The sequence below is a fragment of the Petromyzon marinus genome, chromosome 41 (assembly GCF_048934315.1).
Source record: "Petromyzon marinus isolate PM22_M1 ecotype Great Lakes invasive population chromosome 41, UKy_Petmar_22M1.pri1.0, whole genome shotgun sequence".
NCBI lineage: Eukaryota > Metazoa > Chordata > Hyperoartia > Petromyzontiformes > Petromyzontidae > Petromyzon > Petromyzon marinus.
Window position 1 is genome coordinate 3,468,102 of NC_133707.1, and position 25,209 is coordinate 3,493,310.

The 25,209-nt window shown below is 49.6% G+C and overlaps 1 protein-coding gene across 3 annotated transcripts; it reads left to right on the forward strand.

Moving 5' to 3' along the window:
* The first annotated feature begins 4,865 nt into the window (after positions 1 to 4,865).
* Positions 4,866 to 17,045, forward strand: MACROH2A1 (macroH2A.1 histone). 3 transcript variants are annotated; one of them, XM_032969079.2, is made up of 9 exons: positions 4,866 to 4,998; positions 6,313 to 6,545; positions 11,343 to 11,449; positions 12,104 to 12,343; positions 12,885 to 12,992; positions 14,521 to 14,620; positions 15,047 to 15,136; positions 16,065 to 16,239; positions 16,829 to 17,045. In XM_032969079.2, exons 2-9 carry the CDS (start codon positions 6,374 to 6,376, stop codon positions 16,992 to 16,994), a joined length of 1,158 nt encoding a protein of 385 aa, XP_032824970.1. In that variant the 5' UTR covers positions 4,866 to 4,998; positions 6,313 to 6,373; the 3' UTR covers positions 16,995 to 17,045. The 3 variants fall into 3 exon arrangements, with proteins under 3 accessions (XP_032824970.1, XP_032824972.1, XP_032824969.1); XM_032969081.2 differs by lacking the exon at positions 4,866 to 4,998 and adding an exon at positions 5,284 to 5,401; XM_032969078.2 differs by lacking the exon at positions 4,866 to 4,998 and having other exon boundaries at positions 6,094 to 6,545.
* The last annotated feature ends 8,164 nt before the right edge of the window (positions 17,046 to 25,209 follow it).

A 25,209-nucleotide genomic window follows, 5' to 3' on the forward strand; every position in this document is an offset into this window, starting at 1 on the left:
TGCATAAAATTTATTTTGAAAACGGCATATTTATTTATATATATAAAATAACGTTTGCGTCACGCGCAACGATTGGCTGTTTGCCAGGACTAGTCCATCTATTTTTTTTGAAAAGAGGAGGGGGGAGACGAAATTTGTTTTTATGTATGCTGTCTGAAAGGCACTGTAAGCGTGAACAATCAATCAAGAACTGAAATGATTTATCAAATCTTTCCAATGATTGCTAAGATAGAATCCATCTTCTCGGTTGAAATTGTCTCTGTGTTTGTATATGTGGATAGCCTCATGAACGAATCTCTCATGGAAGCCAGATGGCTTACAAAGAACCTCCGTCTTGGAAAAGTCAATGGCATGTGAGCCTACTGAATTAGAACAATGATCTGCTACGGCCGAGGTGTTGGTCCTACCGTGTTTAAGGTCTGCTTTATGTTCACGAATGCGGTCCGAGATATGGCGTTTGGTTTCTCCAATGTAACTACTACCACAGAGGCAACTTAGTTTGTAGACACCAGGGTATTGTATGTCCGGAATCACATCTTTTACAGACGGAACCAGATCACGGATTTTATGTAATGTGTTGAAACGGACCTGGATCTTGTGTTTATTCAAGATCTCCAAAATCTTGAATAAACACAAGATCCAGGTCCGTTTCAACACATTACATAAAATCCGTGATCTGGTTCCGTCTGTAAAAGATGTGATTCCGGACATACAATACCCTGGTGTCTACAAACTAAGTTGCCTCTGTGGTAGTAGTTACATTGGAGAAACCAAACGCCATATCTCGGACCGCATTCGTGAACATAAAGCAGACCTTAAACACGGTAGGACCAACACCTCGGCCGTAGCAGATCATTGTTCTAATTCAGTAGGCTCACATGCCATTGACTTTTCCAAGACGGAGGTTCTTTGTAAGCCATCTGGCTTCCATGAGAGATTCGTTCATGAGGCTATCCACATATACAAACACAGAGACAATTTCAACCGAGAAGATGGATTCTATCTTAGCAATCATTGGAAAGGTTTGATAAATCATTTCAGTTCTTGATTGATTGTTCACGCTTACAGTGCCTTTCAGACAGCATACATAAAAACAAATTTCGTCTCCCCCCTCCTCTTTTCAAAAAAATAGATGGACTAGTCCTGGCAAACAGCCAATCGTTGCGCGTGACGCAAACGTTATTTTATATATATAAATAAATATGCCGTTTTCAAAATAAATTTTATGCAAACCGACACACCTGATGATGACCGTTTGAGTTATGGTCGAAACGTCGTGAGAATTTTTTATTGTTTTATATATATTTTGTTATTTTGTTGTTTCTCTTCAACGTGACTTTACCGAAAAAACTAAGAATACAGTTCATACACCTTTCAATCGTATACGCTGGCATCATTGCTGATGTATGTCCATTGTTCTCTGCATTGCAAGTAAAGCAACAGCTTAGACCACAGTTTCAGTTTCATTTATTAGGTGTAAGCCTGTGAACCATGCGGCTCTTGACTCGGGTGCAACCGCAACAAACAAAAACATGAACAAAGAACATCTTAAAGTGAAATTTGATTTAAAGCTTTCGTGACTGCAGGGATTCATATTCTTGGTTCTTTTGGTAAAGTCACGTAGAAGGGAAACAATAAAATAACCAAGAATATCTTAAAGTGACTCCGCGCAACAGAAAAATCCAGGAAAAAACAGCAAAATCTTCCACAGAGCCTCATGGTGTAGCCCTGATTGTAATTCACAATCTTTTGAGTAGGTTGTCAAATTGGCTAGGGAAGGTTGGTGTATTGGCATTGTGCTCAGCATTGCATTGAAAAACAAATAAAACAGCTGATGCGATTGGAATGATTCTGTCAGTCCTTGTGAAAGACCGTGCTTTTCAGTTCAACATCAAAAGTGCATAAGGATTAATATACGTAATATCCAAGCACAATGGTCGGGAGATGTGGAGTGCTCAATGCATTTATCTTTACATCGCAATTAAAACTTGAAAAACAAATCTCAAACTCGTGTTCCTCAACCACCGATGCCCGTTCATCTCGGGTGTGATTAAATGCGTGTGTTGTGTGCTACTGAAGAGCCCTCAGGATTCGCAGTTTTAACGAATGCTGTCCCAATGACTGGGTTTAAGTGTTGAGGGCTCTGCATTGCATGTGAATAGCAACTGTAAACACGAAGCACAGCGCGTGTGAATGGAATGCATCTATTTTGTGCTTGCGGAATATCGGCGTTTCAATCTGGAGCCTCAACACGTAGCCTTAAACAGGATGGTTATGGAATATTGCCCCAATGTCTAAGGACGGTCATATGTGCTGTCTTTGTGCTCTGCTTCGCGTTAAACATACTCCATGAAGTGTTTCGGGGTGAGGTCGCGTGAAACGTGTCGTTAAACCCGTCACCACCCGACACAGCCAATTAGTAATGGTTGTCACGTAAACAAAACGTGCCAATTCGTGCTTAAGTATTAATGGGCAATTAGTGCGTGAGTAGTAATTGGCACGTTTTGATTACGTGATAACCCTTACTAATCGACTGTCGGATAGTGGCGGGTTTAACGACACATTTAGATTCACACGATCTAAACCAAAAAAACCCCTTTATTATGGATATTGGTCGGGAAAGCCTACGTATTAAACATACTGTTAAACCTAAAACAAACATTGTACCAGGCATGTGTGATTGGAATACTTGCAATGTTACGTGGCAGATCAATAAACGCAACCAAAAACGTCAAATCACACAGCCTCATCTCGGCTGTGACTTACACCTGTTAAGTTCCATAGAAGATCACCCAGGAGTTTCAGCAAATAAAAACAAACTCCCCATGTCTACGACAACCGGTATAACAGTACAGTAATTATATTCCTACACAGTGGAGCGGTATGTGTCGCGCATTTAGGGTGGAGGTTGTGAGTCTGTGACCACGCAGCCCTCTGGCCAGACACTAACTCCAGCACGGCACACACACAGGGGGTGGAGGGTGGAGGTTGTGAGTCTGTGACCGCGCAGCCCTCTGGCCAGACACTAACTCCAGCACGGCACACACAGGGGGAGGGTGGAGGTTGTGAGTCTGTGACCACGCAGCCCTCTGGCCAGACACTAACTCCAGCACGGCACACACAGGGGGAGGGTGGAGGTTGTGAGTCTGTGACCACGCAGCCCTCTGACCAGGCACTAACTCCAGCACACACACGGGGGGAGGGTGGAGGTTGTGAGTCTGTGACCACGCAGCCCTCTGGCCAGACACTAACTCCAGCACGGCACACACACGGGGAGGGTGGAGGGTGGAGGTTGTGAGTCTGACCACGCACCCCTCTGACCAGACACTAACTCCAGCACGGCACACACACAGGAGGGTGGAGGTTGTGAGTCTGTGACCACGCAGCCCTCTGGCCAGACACTAACTCCAGCACAGCACACACACGGGGAGTTTGGAGGTTGTGAGTCTGACCACGCAGCCCTCTGACCAGACACTAACTCCAGCACAGCACACACACAGGAGGAGGGTGGAGGTTGTGAGTCTGTGACCACGCAGCCCTCTGGCCAGACACTAACTCCAGCACAGCACACACACAGGGGGTGGAGGGTGGAGGTTGTGAGTCTGTGACCGCGCAGCCCTCTGGCCAGACACTAACTCCAGCACGGCACACACAGGGGGAGGGTGGAGGTTGTGAGTCTGTGACCACGCAGCCCTCTGTCCAGACACTAACTCCAGCACGGCACACACACGGGGAGGGTGGAGGTTGTGAGTCTGTGACCACGCAGCCCTCTGGCCAGACACTAACTCCAGCACGGCACACACACGGGGAGGGTGGAGGGTGGAGGTTGTGAGTCTGACCACGCACCCCTCTGACCAGACACTAACTCCAGCACGGCACACACACAGGAGGGTGGAGGTTGTGAGTCTGTGACCACGCAGCCCTCTGGCCAGACACTAACTCCAGCACAGCACACACACGGGGAGTTTGGAGGTTGTGAGTCTGACCACGCAGCCCTCTGACCAGACACTAACTCCAGCACAGCACACACACAGGAGGAGGGTGGAGGTTGTGAGTCTGTGACCACGCAGCCCTCTGGCCAGACACTAACTCCAGCACAGCACACACACGGGGAGATTGGAGGTTGTGAGTCTGACCACGCAGCCCTCTGACCAGACACTAACTCCAGCACAGCACACACACAGGAGGAGGGTGGAGGTTGTGAGTCTGTGACCACGCAGCCCTCTGGCCAGACACTAACTCCAGCACGGCACACACACGGGGAGGGTGGAGGGTGGAGGTTGTGAGTCTGACCACGCACCCCTCTGACCAGACACTAACTCCAGCACGGCACACACACGGGGAGATTGGAGGTTGTGAGTCTGACCACGCAGCCCTCTGGCCAGACACTAACTCCAGCACGGCACACACACAGGGGGTGGAGGGTGGATGTTGTGAGTCTGTGACCGCGCAGCCCTCTGGCCAGACACTAACTCCAGCACGGCACACACACAGGAGGGTGGAGGTTGTGAGTCTGTGACTCCGCAGCCCTCTGATCAGACACTAACTCCAGCACAGCACACACACAGGTGGAGGGTGGAGGCTGTGAGTCTGTGACTCCGCAGCCTTCTGTCCAGACACTAACTCCAGCACAGCACACACAGGGGGAGGGTGGAGGTTGTGAGTCTGTGACCGCGCAGCCCTCTGACCAGGCACTGAGCTTGCTGAGCCCCCTCCCCGCCCCCCTTCTACATTCCCCACTACGGATCGGCGCCGCTCGCGCTCTCCCATTGGTTCAGTGGGGGCGGACCCCGGGCGCAATCGTCCTGCGCCCAACCCCCCCCCCCCCCCTTGGCACGTGACGCCGGCGCTCGCCAATGGGGCGCTCGCGCTTGCCCATGCGCACTGGGAGATGTAAAAGAGTGAACAGTCGCGCGGCGCCATTCGGCTCGCTCGCCCCCCTCCCCCCGCGATCGGCACCAGCAGCAGCAGCGGAGGCGGCAGCGGCAGCAGCAGCAGGTAAGGACTGGGGGGGGAGCAGAGGGAAGGTGGTGGCGACCCGGCCCACCCCTCCCCCCGTCCTCCACCGCCCCCCCTTTCTCCTCCTCCGCGCGCGCACTTTGCTCGCGCACCACCGCATTTGCTCAACGCCCTCCGCTTCCTTTGCATTCGTCCACCCGCGGGGGCCACGGCGCGCGCACGCCGCCGCCCCCTCCTCCTCCCCCCTCCTCCCCCACCCCCCACCCTCCTCCCCCCCCTGCTCCCTCTGCACCCGCGCGGAGTTTGGGGCACGCCGCGTGTCGGCCCGGCGCGGGGGAGGCTTCAGGTCGCGCTGCGGCCTAGCGCGCCTTTTTAAAGTCTGTACCTCCGCCTTTCCTAGAATCGCCGCCCGCGCCGACCAAGCATTGCAAGGCCGCCGCGGGTGACTTGCGGAGCCGCGGCGCGCGCGAGTCGTGGCCCCGCGGCGCGCTCCGCTCTGTACCCCCTCGCAACCCCCCCATCTGCCCCCCTCGCACCCCCACCCCCCATATGCCCCCCTCCCCACCCTCATCTGCCCCCCTCCCCACCCTCATCTGCCCCCCTCCCCACCCTCATCTGCCCCCCTCCCCACCCTCATCTGCCCCCACCCCACCCTCACCTGCCCCCCTCCCCACCCTCATCTGCCCCCTCCCCACCCCACCCTCATCTGCCCCCCTCCCCACCCTCATCTGCCCCCCTCCCCACCCTCATCTGCCCCCCTCCCCACCCTCATCTGCCCCCCTCCCCACCCTCATCTGCCCCCCTCGCACCCCCTTGCACCGCACCCCCTTGCACCCCACCCCCTAGCAATCTCACCCCCACCCCCTCGCACCCCACCCCCTCTACCCCCCTCGCACACCCTAACCCCGCGCTTTGTCTAGCGTGACCCTATGACCCGGAAGCGCTCTCCTGCTCGTTTCCTGCGCTCCTCGGCCGTTAACGAGGCCACGGTGCCCCCCTCGTTGGCCGAGCGCCGCGTCACGTGCTCGCTGCGGACCAACGAGAGCGAGGCGCGCGCATTGCACGGCGAGTTCGGACCAATGGGGAAGCGCTTTCGTTTAAAACGCCGCGCATGCGCGCTGTGGGCCGTGCGAGGCAGCGAGACTTTCCCCGCGCTTTTCCTCCACCACCACCACCAACCCCGTGGTCGCCTCCACTCGCCCCGTACCACCACCACCACAACAACAACAAACAAAACAATCGCAACTAAAAACAACGATAATCGTTGACTAACCACATTTTTGTACACCACCACTACCCCACTCGGTAGTTTACCTCACGTGTGTGCACTTTTTTTTTGTTGTTTTCGCGCAGCCGTTCGCCACCTTGCAACTTTCGGTTTTGAGCGAGAAGGCGAACGCCGCAATCGGCCATCATGTCGGCGCGAGGGGGCAAGAAGAAGATGACCAAGCTGTCGCGCTCGTCGCGCGCCGGGGTCATCTTCCCCGTGGGGCGGATGCTGCGGTACCTCAAGAAGGGAACCCACAAGTACCGCATCGGCATGGGCGCGCCCGTCTACATGGCCGCAGTCATCGAGTACCTCACGGGTGAGACGCACGCACGCGCGCACGCGATCGGCCACCTCCGAGCGGACGGTGCTGCTTGCTGCCGGCCGCTTGGCGTTTTGTTTCCCTCCCTCGCTCCCCCCCCCCCTTAAGACTCTGCGTGGACGGTGCGGATGAGTTGTGCGAGGCGCACACTCGCACTGCGTTGAGATTCCCCCCCCCCTCCCATAGCATATAGACTTGCATAGACCCGTACATTTGCAAACACTTGCATGTACTTTTTATTTATTTTCATTTATTTGGTATAGCCCTATGAGCCATTCGGCTCTTAAATCGAGTGCAACTGCAAAAAAAACATGAACAAGAAAACATCTTAAAGTGAGTGACTACACAGAAAAATCCAGGAGAAAAAAACAGCAAAAATCTTCTTTGAGACACACCCCCCTAGACTCTCGCAGAAAATTAAAGACTTGCACACTCAGCCCGTACACTTGCATAAACACCCGTGCACTGTACATTTAGGCCCGTGTGTTTACACGGATATATAGAGACTTACATGGAGACAGTTTGTTAGCCAAATGTCTCACTATTGCACGTGGTCGGCTGCCCTCTACTCACATCAACTTCCTTAACATCTCGTTCCACCGAGTCCTTCCATCTCCCCCTCAATCTTCCTGTACTCCTGCCCCAGCACCGGCGACCATAGGCCCCTCTGAGCTGCAAGTGTTTGTCTCTTGTGCGAGTCTATGGGTCCTCTGCCCTGCATAGCCCAGCTTATTGTATCATCTTCACAAGTACATTCGCTTCTCAACACATGCTCCAAAACCTTCTTAATCTAGCCTCCCTCACCAACTTAATGCATATTAGCAACACCTGCCGGGGCTGTTGCGTCTTCATGCATCTTCATTTACCCGAGGGTTTAACATAATGAAACTCAGTTTCTTGAGACATTGGCTTTTTCTAAATCAATGATGTTGCCGTGGCAGAACCTAGTCGGTCAGGTGGCGATGTGATTAAATTTTGTTGGTGAGTGAGTAGGAAGGTTAGCGAGAATAAGTACTGGTTTATGAGACGTCTGCAAGTGGGTTTTGTGGATTCGCTGGCTCCTGTCATGGGAATGTGGAGTTTTCGTCCGTGGCCAAGTACCATGAACGGATGTAAACATCGGCCCACGGTCGTGTCACGAGAAACACTTTTTGTCAATGAACTGTAAATTGGCAAAGTTCCATTCCGAGTGTTTTAGATCACTGGCCTATTGGTTTTTCAGACTTGCAGTATGTAAACTTTCAATCGGTTTCATCCTCCTGGCTCTGACCAACAAAATCAGGGGTTTTAAACAAATGCTAATGGGTAGCCAGGTGTCATTGGTGAGATGTTATTTGTTGATAAAATGAAAAATGGTTTGTGGGCAGGCGCCTGCAACTGGCTGTGCTATGGGTAAACTGATCCTAGTTATGGGAATGAGGAAATGTCGTTCATGGCCGAGCACTGGCAGTAGAGATAAGGCATGGAGACACTGCGGGTGGATACATTTAGTACCACCGTGTAGCATTTACAGGATGGACTAGAATTATCTTTGCCATTTGACCTCCTCCATGAGCTCCTAGTAGCAGTTACAAGGGCAGCAGAAGGCAGTCCAGCTAAATCCATTGTTGTACTGGACTGCACATACATGCTCCCACGTCTGTGCTGCCCACCTTCACTATCCGTACTGACACAACATGGTGAAGTATGGTTAGGTATCTCCCATGAAATGCGCGGTGTGGACAGACCCTGATCCAGCAGTGGATTGACAAGGACTAAATACACTAAGGGAGTAACAACTGTTCACTCAAGATTTTTTATCCAATCTGAGACCACATTTTCGTCAAATCACAGACTCTTTGGTTGCACTTGTTCGCAGTCTTTTTCAGTTCTGGAAGCGATGCTACTTTTTTGAAAACGTTTGTTTTGTTTAACTCGGTGAGTACCCACGACCAGGATAGTCTCATTTGCAAGGGTGACCTTGGTCATCCAAAATTACAAAAGCATAAAAACTGTGCCATATAACAATGAAGTTAATAAATCGATGCATAAAAAAGACTATAAATACAAGAAAAACTACCGTATTCTTGGTTCTTTCGGTAAAGTCACGTTGAAGGGAAACAATAAAATAATAAAATATATATAAAACAATAAAATTCTCACGACGTTTCGACTGTAACACAGTCATCATCAGGTGTGAAAAACCAAAGGCAAGAAACATTTGAAAGAAGTGGCGGTTTGTATTTATTAATTCATTTTCAAACGTTGTTTGCATTTATTTTTAAACGGTGTTTGTGTTTATTTATTTTTAAAAACGTTAGCGCCACGGATAGCGATTTGACAGTTTGTTTAGAAGGACGAGTCCATCTATGTTCGGAAAAGAGGAAGGGGGAGACGAAAATTTAATGTATGCTGTCTGAAAGCCACCGTAAGCGTGAACAATCAATTAAGACCTGAAATGGTTTATCAAATCCTTCCAATGATTGCTAAGCCAGAATCCATCTTCTCGGTTGAAATTGTTTCTTTGTTTGTATATGTGGATAGCCTCATGAACGAATCTCTCATGGTAGCCCGATGGCTTGCAAAGAACCTCTGTCTGTCTTCTCTTCTCCAAGACAGACAGAGGTTGCAAAGAACCTCTGTCTGTCTTCTCTTCTCCAAGACAGACAGAGGTTCTTTGCAAGCCATCGGGCTACCATGAGAAGGGCCAAATTCTTCCTATATCTGTTTTTTGTGCAACTGGGAGGATTGACTCGGAAGTGGCGAGAATATCCAGGAGTTATTTTCATGTCTCGTCAAGAATATTTTTTGTCAATAGCTCCCTCAGCGTTGACGCGACTGAAATTTAATTTTGGTATATATAACCTGCGATGACATAAAGATCAGAAACATAGCCATTGACAAATTAAATGGAACAAAAGTGCTCAAAGAAGCACAGAGAGGTGCTTGCTTGAAATTACAGACAGGAAGTGGAACACATGCCAGTTAACAGATGCAAGTTAAGTAAGTTTGCATGTGCACGGCATGTTGCTAAAATAGATGATGGCTCATGGTTGAGATTAATGACAGTGGCAGCAAAAAGAGGAACACGTCCTAGAGGCCGTCTACCACGGAGATGCATCGATGAAATTAACTAGTGATGGATTGTTGTCGAAACATTGCTCGATCTTCTCCACACAATTACAAGGAATGCCAAACCATAAAAGTATAAGTTCATGATTATTCCAGGTATGTTGGTGTCTTTGCAAAATGTATAGCATTAGAGTTGTTACCCATGCAATACGTATCCACCGTATAAAATTTGTTGATGTGCGATGTACATGTACAGCCCTTCCACGAGCCACTGCTGGATGAGCCCCCCTCCCCACACACTGAGGATTGGTGTAATTTGACCATACTTTACCAAGCACTGCCCCCAATCGTTTTCTCAAACTCGTGTGTCTGCTTATGAAGATGTTGCTGTGCTGGTGGTGATCTACTATTTGCCACACTTCACGATACAGCTGCCCCAAACCAGACTGTACACATGACCCTTGCTTTGCTTTCCTGTCCGCTGTAAGAGGAAGTTTGACACTTTATTGGAGGGGAGAGAATCCTCAACTGTTCCTGGAGAGCCGTGGTGGTAGGGGAGGCTGTGAACACCATACATTAATAAGTTAATAAGTCAGGCCATTACGGTGTTTCCTCCATTTCAGGATTTGACCTCATATCAATGTTTGCAGGAAAAAACAGAGATACACGTACAAACTAACTGGGCACTAGGTTTCCGCACTTCCACACACACGTTCTTGCATTCTAACGCATGCTAATTGCACTAGCACAAAAAGTACGTAGTTTTTTGTTCATAAAACACTTTTCAAGTTTGTGGCTTTTTTTGGTTGTGCACATTATGATTAATTCATAAGGCATGTTAGTAATATCTTAGCAATTGGTTTTGTAATTTTTGTGGTAACGTGTGAACGGTCTTTGAATGGCTGCTCAGGCGTAAAACTATCCGAGCGGTGCAGCAAGCGGCCTTTTGGCTGCCATGAATTTAAAATTGACAAGGGAGTGAGGCCAAGTGCCACAGGTGGCTTTGGCTCGCATCCAGGGTAACGCTGGTGCTAGGGCATAGTAGGCAAGTTTGTTCGTGATAGGTTTGCTTGAAATTTAATTTTATGCTTACTTGCTTACGTTGAGTTGTGTGTGCTCACAGCAGAACTCGTGTTTAGTTCATTATTGTGCCCCCTATCCACGAGTGCAGTGAGGCCATGGTCTCGACCCGGTAACCTCTCGACTAGCATTGTTCCAGTACCAGTTTTCAGCAGACATGTAACCACTTTGGATAAAAAAAAAAACTCTAATTTCCCATATTTGGTTGAGTGCAATGTAATGAGACAAATTAGCCATTCTCATCTTTCACAGCGCAGTGCGGCCCTTCTCATGAGAGGGAAGGCCCATGGAAGCGGATATTGCGAAGCTACCTCAGATCCTATTTAAGCCCCCTCTGGTCCACATAGTAGTGGGCAGCACTCTCCCACCATCCCTTCTGCATAAGAGTCATATTTGTCGCACAACAGTCAAATTCATATTTCCAATTGCCAGAGCTGGAATTTGGCTCGATTAAGTGCAGAACTAATTTGAACGTGCCATTTTTTTTTGCGTGCATTTATTGGTTATAGGGCTGAGACCATCAACCCATTGCTCTTAAGAACCCGGTTTAATCTCAGGTGGCTGATACCTAGATAAGCACCCAGGATCTCAGCTATGCTGGCTGAGGGCTCTTGACCTCTTGAACCTCTTGACCGACTCGTGTAAATTTGGTGAACCCGGCAGCGGAAATCCTGGAGCTGGCGGGGAACGCCGCGAGGGACAATAAAAAGGGGCGCGTGACTCCGCGACACATCCTGCTCGCCGTGGCCAACGACGAGGAGCTCAACCAGGTGAGCAGCGCTCGTTCCACAAGAGCCGCCCTATGCACACTTTACAGAATAGAGTGGTGTCCTTAACACATTTTTAGGGGGAGGGGGGGTGGACACTTTTGCCAATAAGACAGTATGAGGACCGCCACAACGCCTGCAAGGGGTGTTTTCACATTTGTGTATTGTGGGGGGCCACACGTTAGGGGCCCGCGCGAAAGGCCACCAGGGGCCGCCAGTGGCCCGTGGGCCATGCACTGAAGAACACTTGAAGAGACCATTGCTGTCACACACACACACACTCCTAGCACACTCACATTCTCTACACATAGACTGAAGTGTGGTAGTGTATGAATGTGCTGTTGTTGCGTGCACTGTTGCCTGTGTTTATTTGTGCATATCGGTATGTAGTATAGTAGTTGTGTTTGCGATTATTGGTATTATGTACGTGTTTTTGTGTAAGTGTGCGATCGTGAATTTGTGCGGTTACACATGGTTATGCGTTTTGTGTGTGTATCTGTTGTCTGTGGTTGTTTGTGCGATTGCCGTTTTACATGGTCGTGTGTGGTTGTGTTTTTGCCCTGTGTGTCTGCGTGTGATTTGCGCGCGGTTGTGCATGCGATTGCACACGCGCTTGTATGTTTACCACGCGCGTCTGTGCCGTTGTACCCCTTGTAGCTGCTGCGGGGCGTGACGATCGCCAGTGGCGGCGTGCTGCCCCGCATCCACCCCGAGCTGCTCACCAAGAAGCGCGGAGCAAAGGGAAAGCTGGAGGCCGTGCTGCCCCCGCCCCCCAAGAAGCCCAAGGCCTCCCCCGCAGCGAAAAAGACGGCGGCCGCCAAGAAGGCGGCAGCAGCAGCGGCGGCCTCCGCATCATCCGCCCCCAAAAAGGGCAAGAAGGGCAAGCAAGCCGAGAAGGTGTCTCCTCCGCCCCCCAATTCCCCCGCTTAAACAAAACATCACCTGCTTTGCCAAGTGGGAGGCTACGTAAAATTCAGATATATTGGATGTTCGTTGAAGTAAAACAAGTTCTGGGAATATTTTTTGGCCACAATTTTTACCCTGACCGTGCTGTTGGCATCACGTCATGAGACACAAAGTAGTGCCATGCCTCGTATTGGAGAACGGCCCACAGAAGTGGATATCACTGAGCTATCTCTAGAGGATCCCTTCAAGTGATCTCTAAACCACTAATTTCCCACCCAATCTGCATGTGACAGTGAGGTTCGTCGCATGATGGTCAAACCAACATTTTAAATCTCAAGCGATAGAATTTAGCCAAATTAAGTATGGAAATAAATGTAAAGTCTTTTTTGTGACTGGACCGAGACCATCAATTTACGACACTTTAGGACCCCTCCTGAAAAAGCCTTTGCACTCGGCATGATTTTCCTGGGTAAACATGTAATTGTTTATTTTATAACAATTATTGTTAACGAGCGCACGCGTTCTCTCGCAGGACAAGACGGCCGAGAGCAACAAAGCGACAAACGACAGTGCCACTGAAGATGGGCCTGGGGAGGGCTTCACCATCCTATCCACCAAAAACCTCTTCCTGGGACAGAAGGTGCCGCTCTGCTTTGTCTAACCACCTCTTCGCGCGGGCGATCGTTAACGGGCTTGGCGATTGCATCTGCCCAAAATGCAACTGGCCGGCCTGGCACCGATGGACTTGCAAATCGGAAGGTTGCGAATTCGAATCTCTGTCATCAGCTGTAGCCTTGGCCCATCACACTTTATTGGAGTTGATAACTTGAGTACCCCTTTGTGGGCAAAAAAATGGCGTTTGTAATCTGGTAAAGATTAGCGCCCGCACCAGACTAATGTGGGACTTCTAGCACTGACTCGGTGCCATTAGAAATTTGACGCAGCCCCAATGCTGGAATGGGAATAAGAAGATGCTTTTAGGTTTTTACTTGCTCATTTGCTATGCATTTTGTATGTATATATGTTGCACTTCTTTCGCACCATACGTAGCCAACTGTGGTCGTCGGAGGTGCGGGGAAGTACAACACACTAAACACAAAAAGCAGCTCTCAAGAGTTTTCAATCTAGATTAAAAGTGCATGGCTCCAGTGGCTTCCTAATATCGGAAGGAAGTGCGTTTTAGACGGCTGCGAAAGCGCATCTGAAAGCGCGCGATGCGGTTAACCGTCTTTGTATTCACACAGTAATAATATTATTTTGACGGGACCTTTTTGCCAGTATCAAAGTAATATATATGAATATTATTAAAATATTATTTTCATCTATATGGCGCTCGCTTGAATGCCTCGGCATCTCAAAGCGCCTTGCATGTCATGTCAACCGTTTGAAGAGGGGACCCCCCCCCCGTTGCAGCTCTATGTGCCGCTCAAGGTGATTTGGCACCGGCCTGAGAGGCGACTCGAGGCGCACGTTTGGGGGGGCAGTGTTGTTGTGTAATCCCAAAGGAGTAATTTTTTCTAAGTTGGACTGACAATGGCACACACAATGGCCTTCTCCTTTTGAAGACGTCAGGGATTTTTTCATGTCCACTGTGGAGCAGATGACGTACATTTAGCGGTTAATACACCCACAGTATTAACCAGGGGGGGGGGTCTGCTGGATTTTAACCGCAAACCTCTCCAACACTCTCGCATTATGTACACTCGGCATTCACTATTTTCGGATTAATAAAAAAAAACTGTTGCCTCTAGATACAAAATATGGTTGATTTGTACAAAAAACATTTAGAATAAGATTCATTGAAAGGTGTGACATAGTTTACACTTTGAAATAGCAACCCTCCCTGGTATGATGGAGTTTACTTACATTGCAATAACACAAACGTAGATAGACTGGACCAAGGTACAAAGGATTACCACATCTGGTAAAAGCAAGTGAAGCTAGAGGAGGCCCTTGTAATCCAAGGCAATAAAAGTTGATCGGATAGTTGATTGAGCAGATAGTTTATTTACTGGATGGTTGATTGAATGACGGGATGGTCGATTAATTAACCAGATAGTCGATTGCTTGACCGTATAGTTGATTCACCAGACTATTGCCTGATGGGGCCTAGCTGTTGGTTGGCTGTGTGACGAGCTGTGCGTCGTGTGTGTTTGTGCCGCCCCCAGCTGGCGCTCACGCAGAGCGAAGTCGGCAACATCGCCAACATCTGTGTGGAGGCAGTGGTGCACCCCACCACGGCCGATATCGACCTGAAGGACGACCTCGGTGAGCGATGTGGCACAGGCTTGAACGAAGTTGCCCATAATTTGGTCAGTCGGCGTTGACTCGCCGTTGGCTGAGCTGCGGCCGTGCTGCGAAAGAAGTTCAACCTACATGCACACATCTGGACCCCCAGCTTCGCTAACCTGTACTGACCGATGTGATGAAGTATAATCAAAACAACTCCCACAAGGTGTGAGCAGGCTTTTCAGCGGTGGATTAACAAAGATCTATATTATACATGTTTTCCCTGTTGTTGATCGCTTTGAGATACAAAGGGCTGAACAATGACAATCATGTACAGCCTGCACAAGCACTTCATCATCACCAGCCCTTATCAATCCGCTGTTGGATGAAGGCCTTTCGAAGCTACTGAATGCCGATTTATGTTGTCTTACCAAGCATTTTTGTGTGTGCCGGTGGCGGGTGTAGGTAGTGCGCTGGAGAAGGCCGGTGGGAAGGACTTCACGGAGTCAATCAAAGAGCTGCGCAAGTCCGACGGGCCCCTTGACATCGCTGCTGGTGAGCGTGTTGCTTGCTCACACAGGGTCCAGCAAAGGGATAAGAACGACGGCCAGATTTAGCGGCATGTCGGTGACTTTGACCTGTAGTTCCCTCTTGGTGTAACTCATGGAGGATGGCGAAATGTAGTGATGTTTAAATATCACTTGCGGTCAGTTTCAATTTGGTGGCGGTTATGTGGCCATGGGCCATGTGGAATGAAGTTTCAGGCCGTAAGGGTCTTGGTAATATGTGATAAACGGTGCTGTGCGTGTGTTTTTGTGTACTTGTTTGTGTGTGTACCTGTGGGCGTGGGGAGTGGTGGCTCGGTGATGAGTGCACTGCGCTGCAAACTGGCGACCCGAGTTGGAGTCCCGTTCAGAGCAAACACCAGTCATTTTTAACTGAAATGGTCCTGTACCTCTAGTAGGTCGACAAAGGTGGCCAGACTTGGTGCTGACCACACCACCAACCCCATGTGTACCGTGGTGGCATTCGTAGGTCCAGTTGTGATGTGACACCAGTGGTAGTGCGTATTCCATTTATTTGAGAGCGGCACTATTCAACTGGCAGACCACCCTGGTGATCACTGCGGGTGTAATAACCACAATATATTAACGCGCCATCTGCTTCAAATTGATTGTTAAATATCCCCTCACGTCATTAAAATAAATAGGCCGTTGCGTGCCAGCATCATGATCCAAAATGTGCCAAATTCTGAAAAACTACACAATTGGAATTACACACAGCAATCATCACAAATTACTAGCAGACTAATGCCAGCTTGCAGGCTGGGTAGTTTTTCACCTTTTCAATTTCTGCACATACAACTGCACTTTCATGTCATGTATAAAGTGCTCCGAGATGGCCTGGCATGGACATGTGTTCGCGAGCGGCATTTAACCTTGAAAGGCTACAATGGGATCTTTGTGTATGTGTGTGTGTGCAGCGGCGGCCAGTGTGGGCGCCGGTCTCTCGGTGAAGTTCGTAATTCACAGCCACGCGCCGCAGTGGGGCTCCGACAAGTGTGAGGAGCAGCTGGAGAAGGCCGTGAAGAACTGCCTCCTTCTGGCCGACGACAAGAAGCTCAAGTCCGTGGCCTTCCCTGCCATCGCCACGGGCCGGTGAGGGCGCCCCCCCCCCCCCCCCCCCCACAACAACTCTTTTCCTTCACACGTCTCCATCTCATCATCCTCACTCGCAGCAGTAGCAGCCTGAAGTGGTGTGGTGAACGTCGGCATAACAAAAAAAGCATACAAAAGATGAATTGGTGATGTGTGGTAACGGGGGAGGAGAGGTGAGGCCAACCTCGTGCTCACCCTGGTCCTTGCCAAACACTACCACTCACAAAACCAGTCTATCCATCTGGAAAACCATCCCACTTCACATTTGCAGCATTCAATGTGCCACCTACTCTTTTAAGAGACACATAAAAACCTACCACCTCTGTCCCCTGGCATTCAAGTGACACTGAGCTTGGCTCCATACCTCAGTTACGACCATTTGTGTCTGTGAAATATTGTGTGCATTACTAATTGCACTATTATTACTACTAGCACTGCCCCAACCATAACCAACCAGTCACTAGTTTTTAGCGCTACCCCTCACTAACTAGCCAAGCAACCACTCGTATTAGCTTTTTTCCATAGACCCTAAGCACTCTCCCTGCCCCCCCCCCCCCCACTCTTCCTCCTGCCCCCTCCGCTCGCTCAGGAACGGCTTCCCCAAGCAGACGGCGGCACAGCTTATCCTGAAGGCGGTGAGCGCCTATTTCGTGGCAACCACCACGTCATCGCTCAAGTCCGTCTACTTCGTGCTGTCGGACAGCGAGAGCATCGGCGTCTACGTGCAGGAGCTCGCCAAGCTCGAGAGCAATTAACCTCTCGCTTGCCGAGGGTCACGGGGGGCGGGGGAGGAGCGGGCGGTGGGTGCGGGGGTGGGGGGGTGGGGGGTTGTGAAGGGGTGCGGGATAGAGGTGGGAAGGGAGGCTAGGGGTCAGGAGGGGAGTTCTCGGGGAAGGGTAGCGGGGATAGCGTAGCGTGATGAGTGACGGTGGCTCTGAAGATGCGTTGAGAGGAGACGCGCGAGGGTGTTGGTGCGTTTTGAGGAGCCAGCGGGCACGCTCTCCGGCCAGACTCGCGCACGGAGGACACGGTGCGACAAGAGAACATTGCCACAGTGGTGGGGGATAACAAAAAAAAAGAGTTCTATTTTATTTTGTACGGCCGTGTATGTTACGCTGCAGGATTTTGGGGGTAGAGAAAAAAAAACATATCGTCACCCAAAACTATTTTGAAAATACAACCTGACCCTTTTTATAGCCGAAAGGCATGGGGGGGGGGGGGGAAGGGGTTGCCCCCCCCCCCTTTATGGGATCGTAAGGCTGGCCGCAAACAGTGTCGCGTCATCTAATAACTCGCCTCGCATGGAGTGTGATGGAGTAAACGAGGTTTTTCACAAGGTAAGCATGTCGGCCGCTTGGGTAGTAAAAATTGGTTTCTGCCTTTAAACTCATCGGTGGGTCAGTGATTCGGCAAAGTGGAAGTGGTTCAGAGTTGTGTGTGGCAAATGACCAGTGGATTGTGGTGGTTACTCATCGGAAAAGGTTATTGGATAACTCTTATGTTGGCCTTACAAATAACTCCAACGTATTATTTGGCGATGCTTTTGGCAGCAGTGAACAGACACAACGACAAAAGCTACGCATTTTGGCCAAAGGAAAAAATGTATATTATGAGACCTCCTTTGCCAGAAACAAGATATAGGAATAGGTTTTACCCTTTTAACTGGCACAAAAACTGACACCTTTATTCAAGGCATCATGTTTGCAATGACCACAACACAAGCAGTCAAAATGCAAACAAAAAAGACAACTCTGATAATAATATGCACTGTCCTTGAATTTGATTGGTCCACACCCGAGACAGCTTTTCTTAGAGCCTAGTCTCCATTGGTAAAACCTATTCCTATATCTTGTTTCTGGCAAAGGAGGTCTCATAATGTTAATGCTCACCCCGAGCCCTCAATACTCTGATAGTGCGCTGTTTTTGAGTTGTACGCCTTTTGGCGTCTTCTGGTCCCACACCAATGGAGACTAGGCTCTAAGAAAAGCTGTCTCGGGTGTGGACCAATCAAATTCAAGGCCAGTGCATATGATTATCAGAGTTGTCTTTTTTGTTTGCATTTTGACTGCTTGTGTTGTGGTCATTGCAAACATGATGCCTTGAATAAAGGTGTCAGTTTTTGTGCCAGTTAGAAGGGTAAAACCTATTCCTAAAAAATGTATAATTCGCAACATTTTGAGCATCTGCCCCTATTCATGTGCTATAAAGAACGCCCGTTGCCTGAAACGTCACCTATTGTATATATTGTTTTTCTTTTAAAGCCACAGTGTTATTGACGAATTGGATTTTTTTACAATTACGTCAATTCCACTTAGGTTTTTGGTATCATTTGGTCCTTTTTGGCTCACATGGACCGTACATTTGGATTCAGAGGTAAGCCCTCTGTTGATCTGAACGGCGATGAATAGCCGCTGTGTTGGATGGGTGACGAGCGGAGCGGTGTCTGAGCTAAGCAGCTCAGCTCGGCACACTCGCACACCCCTACGCCGCCCTTCGTGCAGCTACAAGTGCGCCGCGACACACGGGGTGTAGAATTGTGACTGGTGAACGCAGGGTAGCACAGCACCTGGTGTAACGTCTGTGATTTTATTCTGTGCAGGAAAAAAAGGCCAGTTTCGCTAGCCCAGGCAAGCTCGGTTCAGAACAGAATGCAACAAACAAGCTTGTGCAGGTACGCGCTTGGGCTGTAGGTTTGTTGCTTTGTTTATAAAAACAAAGCCCTACATTCAAAGTAACAGACAAGTGAAATCACTGCATTGTCCAGCTATCATGTAAGAAACAGATGTTATTTGGTGCTATCAATTTCGAGCTTAACAAGAGAGGTTTTTCCTTTTCGTGGACAAATCTTTAAACCCCGTGACGCTACAGCCTCGGTGGGTATTTACAAACTAGAACGCTATGAGTCTTGGTTGCTTCTTCTCTGACCCCCCACTCGAGCACGGAAAGTCGTGCTGGGCAGCGCCGGGGTGGTGTGGGTGAGCAGCGGCAGGTGGACCGTGCGGAGGAGCCCAAGTCGGAGGGCGCCGTGCCATGTGCTCTGTGCTGGCGCTGGTGTGTTGTCGGCTTGCAGTCGGCGCGTGGCTGGGTATGGACGGGTCTGTGGTGGTCGTGTTTGGTGAGTGTTATTCGTTAGGCCCATAATTGTTATAAATTTTAGATGCATGTTGGCTTAGAGCAGGAAAATTAAAACGGCGTGAGGTGTGGGAGGGTTGGCCGGCAGTCCATGGGCCAGCGCAGAAATTGACAAATTTTAGCAGTGCCGATGTATTTACAATTATTTGCTAAGCAACTCATTATACGTCGCTGTGTTGGGCCACGTAAACCAATTGGAATCGCTGAAGTTCTGCCACGTCAGGTGGTACCGACAAGTTTCAATGACTGATCTGGTCCCATTGACTACAATGGGAGCACGGCAGTGGGGGGGGGGGGGGGTTGAGTTCCAAAAAAGAGGAAGTATAGAAGATAATGTTTTTAAAACATCAATTTGAATTCAAAATTAATAAAAACAAATAAAAAATAAAAATAGCGGACACAATCTTATATAAGCAAATCGTTTTAGTTATTTCAAAGTTGAAAAAAAATATCCTTTATAAAAAAACACAAAAAGAGTTGAACGCTGTATAGATTCATGTATATGTAGTGGTCTGTGTGTTATGTGCATTTTTAGAGCATATTGCTGTAACATTCTTGTTTTTGTAGTATTTTTACATTCGACGGCTCCTGCTTTCCAAGTGCGGTGGTGACTTTGCTTTGCCCCCCCCCCTCTCAGTCACGGGCACCCAGGTTCGAGCCCCGTGCGATCAAAGTCTAGGAGACTGAAGCCGTTGGGCTCTCGGCGGCACGTGCGAGCGAGTCGTCCGCGTTGGCATCGATTTCCACCTTGTTTTTACGCTTTTTCGTGTGTGCTGTTCGTGGGAGGTGGCCAATGCTTTTAGGAAGTGGGGGGGGGGGGGTGCCGTTCCGATTCCAACGACCAGCGATCGCGTAAACAGCGAGGCCAGTTGCCACTTCCGGCCGCACGGGGTTTTTTTCTTGCTCGTCCTGATCTCCCGTACTGGGCAGGTGCGTTCCCCGTTTTTTACCCGTTTTTCCCTGACCAACTGCGGGGGTTCCTTTGTGGCGCGCGGTGCAGTAAGCGCTCCCGTTCGCCATCCCACAACCACCACCATCACAACCACCTTGGGTCAAGGGGTCACACTCTTCTCGCGATGGCAGCCAGAACTTTGCTGTGAGGCCCCGTTGGAACGTTACGCCTCCCGCTGCAGAGTCCCCTCTGTTTCCGACTTCCCACGGGAACTTGGGTAGAAAATCTGGCTGCGGAGGGACTCGTGGCTAGCAGTGACACGAGTGGAGGGCAGCTGCGTAGAACGGTTACCATGGCAGCCTTGAGGCCGTGGAAACGCGATTATATTACCCAATGAGTGGCTTGCGTGGGCGGGAGCTGTAACGTTTGGTCGGAACGGTTGGGCGGTTTGTGTTTTGAAGAGACCCATGGCTCGTCGTTTTGAGCAGGTGTCTGGTGGTGTTTTACTGCTACTGGGGAAACGATGTCCCGTTTTTCTCGGTTGCTCACAGATGGAGATTGATTGTCTTTTTACACCACAACGTTCCTCTTTGCAGTGACTATTGTTCAGTCTGCCCAGTTCCGTGTGACAGTGATCTTGTTCACTTAGAATTTCGTAAGATTTAACTATGACGAATATAAGTGAACAATATCTTTTTTTTTGGTTTAGACTGATTTCTGCTTTGTGTTCGGCTTTGGCGGTGTAGGTTTTATGTTGATGTTTGATCTCCTGCTGTCTCTCCCCAATTGTCAAGTTTTAATGCCCAGCCAGAACTGGGGAGGGATGCCAGGGATTTGCTGTTTTATAAACCAACGAAATGTTTTCCTAAAGTGTACCATTATAAACCTGACCTTAACACACGCAACGTGAACACGTGAATAGCGCCAGTCACATCAGCTGAGTCTGTGTTGGTGTGTTAGTTTATAATAAAAGCCCTCCTTGGTGGAAGCCACATTGTTCATCTCTTTGAGTCCCAAGCGTCGGGTCTGACTACTCTCTCCCGTGATCCCTCTAATGATGGGACGTTGAGCCGGTTGTACGTTCAATGTGAACATGTGACATGTATGCAAGGCATATGGTTGTAAATCGGGCCTTCCAATTATTTGTGAGCAGCACATCTCTGCGTTGTATTTATATTTACAGCCTGCACGCACTCTGGTGAGGTGGGTCTTTGCACGGCTGACTACGTACTGTGCGAATGAAGTTAACAAACATTTTACCGAGAGAGTTGCATTTGAACAGTGCGTCCACGTCCACACATTTACATTCATTCCAGGTCGTGGTGGATGGTCGTGTACAGGCTACGGTCCTCGATGCATATTAGGGCAATCCTTACCAGTAACCGTCATCAGCAGCGCATGGACTTCAAGGGACTCGCAACTTGGCGGGCAATGGAATAGTGACAGTCTAAGCTGAAAACCCAAGAGGAAGGCTGTCTCATCCGTCCACTGCCATCACCAATGTACTGACTTGGAAGCTGCCATTTCTCTGAAGTGAAGAGCGCCTGCCTGACGTCCGGGCACTAAGGAAACCTCCCCTGTCCTAGGTGCCAACTGGACGGAGCGCCGATCATTAAAACATTTTGGCAACCAGATTTTGGCAACCAGATTTTGGCATGGAATTTCTGCGGAAATCCCTTGTCGGTGACAATTTCAACCGGTGGATCATGACCTTAAGAGAGGGGCCTGGTGTTGGGGGGCGGGGGCGGGGGGAAGAGTTGCCTGCAAATTTCAAAGTGTACCAACTGCCGCATGGGAATTGAACATTGTACTGTCAACGAGGCAAGTCCCATTGGGTCTTACAGCGATCTATTCAGGAAGGTCCTGCCAAGTTTTTGCAGTCTGCCTTCATTCAGCAGTGGATTGATGAAGGGGTATATCCACATCTACAGATTACATTCAACAAACCAATTTTTTTTTTGGGGGGGTGGGGTGAGGAAGCAATGAGATGGAAATAGGAACACTTGAATGATCGAACACGCGTAGGTTGTAAACCGCACGTTGACTCAGGCACGTTGTGAGCTCGGGCAAGATGCGTCACGACTGCACACAGACAATGATGGGCAGTGGTCGAGGCTAAGGACGGAGTGACAGCCAAAGGAGGCAACGCGTCCTTGTGGACGTCCACCGGAGGGGATGGAGAAACGAAATCTCGTGTTCAGGCGCTCAACGGATCTTAGGCATCTCAAGCCAGAATCGGAATGTATTTATACTGGAATAATCTAACAAGCTACCGATCTCCTTTCACAAATGTCCAATAGGGGCGGGTAAGAACGTTACAACGATGATAGTGCAAAGTAAATAAAAGGCAACCAAATTACCGAAAAACACATGAAACTAAACCATCCCCATCCTACAAGGCAAAGCCTGCTGAGGTTTTAACTTTTTTTTCAGAAGCGACCTGCCCAAACATAATAGCGCAACAAAGTGACTGTTAAGGATGCCTTCATCCAGCAGTGGATAAATTATGGCTGCTGATGGTGATTATTACGCTTTGAGTCGCATTGAAACATGCTGGGTCGTGAGTCTGGCGTAACGCGTCTGTAGGGCAGCGTGGTGGATCGGCAGGGGGCGCTGCGGCCTTGCCTGCCGTCCCGAGCGGACCGTTGCGTCTCATCCACGCTCTTCACCACGAGGGGTCACAACAACAAGACAAAGATCCCCCCTATAGCCTTAACAGGCTGTCGGGGCAAGTGCTGTTCGCGAGTAGCGCCGACGAAGGCCGGCAAGGCACACGAGGGAATGGGTGGCCAGCACCACGCCAGCCCGCCTTTGTCCCCGCAGTGGAGATGTTTACACATCGCACCACGTATTAATTTGAGGCCGAGTCGATCTAGGGGACGCCAAGGACCGGTTCTGATCATCATCACTGGTGTTGGCCGTGAGCGAGAATCGAATTCGGGTTGCTGGATTCGGAGCGCGGCGCGCTAACCGCTGCGCCACCGTTCCTCTGCACTCACAAACTCACCACACTGCAGGCCACGTTCACTTCTCTTTCTGCATCTTCCCTCGTACTGCGCCACTTTGGAATTCGCTCCTCGCCTCGTCTCTTGTTTTTCTTTCTCTCCCCATGTTCTCAGAGACTTGCTCATTTCAAGAAAAGTTGTACTGTACGTCTTATGTATTACAACTTCAAGAGTGTGGAATGTTACTGGCCGCTTGTCGTCTTGGGCTTTTGAGTCTGCTTCGTAACCGCGAAAACATGTGTAATTGCGCTAGCGCGATCAATCAGGAGACAAAGGATTCACGTTCGGAACTCGTGCAGCGAGCAGTGCACTGCCTGGCGGTCGGGAAAAAAAGGGGCCTCTGGAAAGTGACGATCTTCGAAAATCGCGTCAATGTGATGCTCTAAATGCGTGTTTTTGTTTTCGTAAATTTCTCCCAATGTTATTCCATTCGGGAGACTCGCAGAGGGCCTCCCAACCTCTTCGTGTTCGCCAGTGGCCCACGGAAACGGACACCGCAGAGCTACCTCGCAGATGCCTCCAAATGGCGTGACTGAGTGACAAATTAGAGGGTGGCTAACTTGATTTGAAGCTTTCGTGACTGCAGGAATTAGAGGGTGGCACTTCCATACCCGGCCCGCCACAGTGAGTCATCTTCATCCCGTGACAGTGAGTCCGATGTTTTAATTCTCAGATATTTTTTTGTGTGCAATTACCTTCAACTCGCCATACGCTAGAAACCCGCTTTAATGCGCCAAATTTGCAAGTGACCCGCGAATTACTCAATTGAGATTATACACAGCAGCAGCAGCAATCATCGCCTCCTACTTGCAGCAGAATAATAATGCCTCGGCCACTCTTAAAATGAGATATCATCATGGTCTTTTGCGTGATAAACCTGGTTAAGCAACATCAACGTGAAACTTGAACCTTAAATCACCAGGAGGCTGAAACCCGGATTGGAACCCATGATATCTCAGGGGTGGCCGGCTCAGTGTTTTCTGACACGGGCCATTATGAACCCACATCAGCCGCCAAACCCGCGCGCCACCCACCCACCCATCCACCTGAATGCCCAGGTAATTTCAGACACCTGTGCTTGCGGAAATTACACTTAATCCACAGCACCCATTGTCGGATTTCTTGCGGGGAGTCATGGGGTCTGGTTTGTGGGTTGGGGGGTGGGGGGACCCGCCCGTGAGAACCAGGGGAGGGGGGGGGTCGTGGTGGGGGTCCCAAGCCGCCGTGTTCGGGTTAGGGGTAGAGCACGTGCTGGTGCCTGGTTGGCCATGCCGCCTTTTTTTTTAAACAGTCCCAGACCACACCAAGACAACAGAGTACCTCAATAAAATGGCACATTAAAATGTAACTATCGATACACGGGTAAGGGTCAAAGTCACAAAATACAATGGCAAATGTTCTATCCACCACTAATCGTCTGCTTCAGGATATTCTTTTGAACGAAAATCTACGATGGTAAGGGAGGGGACACGCTTTTTCGAAAACTTTGCTGCTGCAACGGGCAACGGCTTTGTCGCCTTTTACAACTATTGTTCTTGGGAGAGTTCAAAGGGCTAAGGGGAGACGACATGCCCCTGTCAGCGTTAAAATATTAACTAAAGATTTTTTTTATTTTACCAGGTAAGGCCCACTGAGCTGTATAGCTCTTTTTCAGAAGCGATTTGGTCACAAATTATAGCTCAAGGAAGTGGCTTATCGTGTGGAAATTTATAAGCAGCCAAATACTCTAAACGCGTGATGTTGATTCTAAATGTGGAGGGAAAAACCCGCATACCCTGGATAACAAATCCACGCGGCCACGGGGAGAGAGAGACGCCGCGAACTCCAAAACATACAGCAGCAGGCGTTAGGGTCAGGATCGGACCCATGACCTCCTTGCGCACCAGGCGAGGTCGTTAACAGAATGAATAACGATGCGATCTACATTCGTGTGTCGTGCAT